Raw genomic sequence first — 4,485 nt, 5'->3', positions numbered from 1 at the left:
CTGTGGAGATGAAGACCACAACTCCCATGATTCCACACTCAGTCACAGCGTCATCAAACTATGCCTTTGTCTCTTTGTTTATTTTGAATACGCGCACTCTAGTGGCGAAAATTACATATTGTGCCTTTAACTAATTTTACCATATACAGTTTGAAATATAAAAAAAATATTTTAGTACATGTAGACTTTAGACTCAAAGTAAAGTATCTGTATAGGCTGACCAAGAAAAGCCCAAGACTGACCAAGATTTGTAGTTGGACCAAGAAAAGCATGAACACTGTGGCACTATCAAAACATTACTGTTTTTGACCAGTCTTTTATGGCAACATTGGTTCCTTCCGATTTGGGGCGGAGCTATCTGTTTGCCCGACCAATTGGAGACAGGGAACTTATTTGTTCAAGAAACTATTTGAAAAGTTTTTTTTTTTGTGACATTACAGAAATTACACATTTCACCTTTAAATGAAAAAAAAAATTCACATATCTTTTTCATCACCCCATGTAAACTTTCTCTATCTTTCATTTTCCATCTCACTGTCCTTTTTCTCCAGGTGTTCGACGCAGCCAGTCCCACAATGTACTCTTTGGTAGTTTGTGCCTGACAGTATCCGCCCTATGGTGTGGTTCGGGTTTAGTGCACATACTTGCAGGTGAAAACATAATAAATGGCAGCAGAGGGCTGAGAGACGCCATGGTGCCAGGCCTTGCAGCTTTCACTCTGGCACTGCTTGTTATTTGCATTGTGGCTGTTTTATGTCACGAGGTTGTCCTCTCATTCATCACCCTGAGCATATGTTTAGCGTGCGCCCACCAGATTGCAGGTTTGGCAGATTCGGCCTTCAGACAGGCAGCCACTGCTGTCTGCTACCTCATGGTCTGTTTTGTGGGCACTTACTTCGGAAGTGGCCGTTTGTTGTCTTACATCACACAGAGAAAGATTGTGCTACCTGGAACATTCAACAAAGATAGCGTGAAACCAATGCAAAGTCAAGAGGCTAATGATGTTGTGACAGTCGGAGTAATCATGAACTTGTTGTCGGCTAGTGTGCTAGCTTGTCCTCTGCTCGGTGTTGACCCTAAGCTCTTCTCTGGCCATGTGCCCTGGCTGTGGACCGCTGGCGTCTTCCAGCTGGGTGTGTGTGTTAAGAGCTACAGATCTATGGACACCCTGGCAGCCACTTTCTATGGCTTCACATCCATCCTGCGGTTCACTGAAGGGTACACCGCGCTGGTGGTGCACTTCACAAACCAAGTGCCCTATTCCCCAGTGCCGTTTCCAGTTGTATTCTCAGTGTTGTTTTTCATCCTGGCCTTGTTTAACTTGCAGGGAGGGTTTGTGAACACCATCTACCAGCTGTTTTTTGTGGCATACTGTATTGCAATTGCATCCGAACCCCAAAGCTTCTTTCAGAGGGGAACGCAAGGTGTACAGGCTGCCATTTTTGTTGCTTCTGCTGTTGTGCTCTTTATAACGCTTTATAACATGGTTTCCTCAAACAAGATACCTACAGGTGCAGGCTTCCTTAAGAACCTGTTGGCCCGCAGTAATAGATTTGTCTTACAAACCAATGGCAAAGAGCTAAATGCTCCCTATCTGGGCTACTCTAAATATGCCGACGCCGAGGTGTTGGGCCATGGCTGCAGTGTCCTGGCCGCCTTTTCGATTACAGCCTCGCTTTCTAGCGGAAACCCCTTGGCTATTCTGATCCTGCCTTGGGCGGTGGTTTCCGGTGGTGCACTGCACCTAATATCTGGCTCTGTTGCCTTTGCTCGAGGAAAGACCCTAGAGAGTACGACTTTCATTCTTTACGGTATCATGTGGACAGTGTGGGGACTGACGCGCTTCGGAGGCCTCTATGGAGATGTGCGTGGCCTACACCTAGCTGTGGGAATCATCAGTTTCATGCTCTTTAATGTGTTAGTGACAGTTGGAGCCCTGTTTCTCAACAAGGCTTGGTTCATCTATACCTTTACCTTCCAACTCATCCTCATTAGCTTCTTATTGGATGCAGTAGGTGCGCTGCCCTACGGCTACGATATCGGCGTGACCATTATCCTCGGGCTGGTCAGCTTCTACATGTTCCTGGCCAGCATTTTCAACTGCACCTTTACAAGTCCACAAATGTCATTCGGCAATCCTTTCATCAAGTTGAGCGGCTTTGGTGGAGGTAAAGACAGTTGCCCTCACCTTACAGCAAGGAAGTCTTCATCCGTTCAGCAAATTGCAGGTGAGTCACTATAGCAAAAAAGGCTATGTACTGGCATTACATGAATGTATATGTGTCTATTCTAATTATATTTTCCTTTCATGGCAGAGATCATGAAGAACGGGGGCATATGTGGAATACCCACAGACACCGTCTATGTGCTTGTGGCAGCTTGCAATCGCCCACAGGCTGTTGAAAAGGCATATAGGTCAGTTACCTTCCCCATTGATAGCCTAAACTTAAAAAGAAGAAGAATCGGTGACACTTTAGTTCGAGGACTCACTTTTAACTAGCTGCTTACTAGCATGCATATTACTAGTTTCTTGGCTGTTTATTGGTACGTATAAAGCACATATTCTGCATGAGCATATTCTACATCCCTTAATCCTACACCATACCTTAACAACTACCTTACTAACTATTAATAAGCAGTAATTAGGAGTTTATTGAGGCAAATTTTGTAGTTAATAGTGATAATTAGTCCCCAAACTAAAGCATGACCGAAGACTCTTTGGTTTCTGCTCCACCAGTGTATCCTAAGCATGTGATCACACCTCTACAGGGTAAAGAAACAGGCTAAAGAACGACCCATGTCCTTATGGATTTCGTCTATAAAGCAGTTGGAACCAGTCAGGGAACAGATCAGCCCTCTTCTCTGGGACTTTATGGAAGCTGCTTGGCCATCATCCATTAGCTTAGTTATAGCTAGAGGTGGGTAATGTGATATTCGCATTGTACCTGAATTGTGTAGCAAATTTAATCCAAACTTCTCCATTACTTTTAGCTCCATGGATGGAATTCTTTGGATTGGGCAACTCATCCAAATATATCGGCACACCGCAAAGCATAGCCATAAGAAACCCAGATTGCACTGTTGCTACACACCTCATAAATGCAGTATGTGTTGTCATTTTATTCTCATGGGAATGTTGGACTTTATAATAGTCCTGTACTGTACAAACCATGCTTTCCTGTTTGACTAGGTTGGTCCGATTGCAGTCACCTCTGCAAATCCTACTGGTGAGGCAGATACTACCCATCATAACCAAGTTTATGCAAAACTTGGTGACAAGGTACAGAGGTGGTTTATTTGTTTGAAGATTCATATGTATTACCCATTGGGGGACTAAAATGTCATTGGCGTATATCCTGCAGGTAGATGGGGTGCTGTGTGATGGGCCGTCACCAGAGAATATCGCCTCCACAGTGGTAGACTGCACCAAAATCGAGAGTGGCCAGATTGGATTTTTCCGTGTTGGTCTTATTCCTAAATCTAAGGTAACGAGTGGTCATTCCAATACAGATGGCTCACTATTCACAAACTTATGGAGTTGTCTGGAGTTAACGGCAAATCTGTTTTGTTGTGATTTTCTAAAGGTTCTCCAGATCTTCAAGGAGATTCAGAAGAAGCACATGCATGGCCAAATGAATGCAGCTTTTGAGACGGATATCACAGATCCTCACAGACATCTCACAATCTCTCAGACAAACCTGTCAGAGACTCAAACAGACTCTGGGCTTGGTCATATGACCCCTGCCGACTCACAGAGCTCTCTGGACCTCAGCCAACATGAGCATCATGAAGAAGAGGACGAGACTTTATAGATACTGCCAAACACTGAATGTGTTAGCCACTTTAATTGTTGAACATGTACAGTACAGACTTTTAGTGTGTTAACATCAGGTATTTTGGACAAATGTGCCAGGAAACAATGAAATTACAATTACATGAATGAATAACGATGGTAATAGGCCTAAATATTGCAAATAGACAATATTAATGTGTTTGGTGTTCTTTACCATATAGTGTGGTTATCATTATCTTACTAGTAATTTTAAACCCTTTTCTACTTATTTATTAATGTTATGAAATATTAAAATGTAACTGTGTATATTATTCATTTGTCAATGTGTAGTTTTATATTTGTAAAATAGTGTAGAGTTGAATAAAATATTGAATATTAAATAAATTTGGGCGGTCTACTGAAAACCTGTCATATTAGGGTCAAGCACTGAAGGTGTGTAACATCTATTGTTTTTCTGGATGGTGATGCATCAGCCAGTGAGTTGATAAGGGAAACAGTTAGCACAAAATTATTGTGAGGCCTTCTTAATATTTCACTCAACTACTGTGGCAAGATGGCCTTCTACCTTTTACATATTAAACATATTTCAATCATGACAATTCTGGGAACATTTTAGCATGGTGATGGATATGACAATGTTAATGTATTTGGTCTTGGCAGAATAGATCTGCTACGCTGCTGCTGAATTGCTG

At 42.5% G+C, this 4,485-nt stretch overlaps 1 protein-coding gene across 1 annotated transcript in view; it reads left to right on the top strand.

The window, feature by feature from the left end:
• Positions 1 to 3,956, top strand: part of LOC107663089 (uncharacterized) — a 5,471-nt gene extending 1,515 nt beyond the window's left edge. Inside the window, exons 3-9 of the mRNA XM_016453239.1 lie at positions 552 to 2,228; positions 2,316 to 2,415; positions 2,770 to 2,918; positions 2,992 to 3,104; positions 3,191 to 3,280; positions 3,363 to 3,485; positions 3,585 to 3,956. Of these exons, the coding sequence (XP_016308725.1) occupies positions 552 to 2,228; positions 2,316 to 2,415; positions 2,770 to 2,918; positions 2,992 to 3,104; positions 3,191 to 3,280; positions 3,363 to 3,485; positions 3,585 to 3,812 (2,480 nt within the window). The 3' untranslated portion in view covers positions 3,813 to 3,956. The remainder of the gene's footprint in view (positions 1 to 551; positions 2,229 to 2,315; positions 2,416 to 2,769; positions 2,919 to 2,991; positions 3,105 to 3,190; positions 3,281 to 3,362; positions 3,486 to 3,584) is intronic.
• Positions 3,957 to 4,485: the final 529 nt, after the last annotated feature.

This window comes from Sinocyclocheilus anshuiensis, unplaced genomic scaffold (genome assembly GCF_001515605.1).
Source record: "Sinocyclocheilus anshuiensis isolate Anshui unplaced genomic scaffold, SAMN03320099.WGS_v1.1 scaffold836, whole genome shotgun sequence".
Lineage (NCBI taxonomy): Eukaryota > Metazoa > Chordata > Actinopteri > Cypriniformes > Cyprinidae > Sinocyclocheilus > Sinocyclocheilus anshuiensis.
This window is presented reverse-complemented; position numbering and strand designations above follow the sequence as displayed.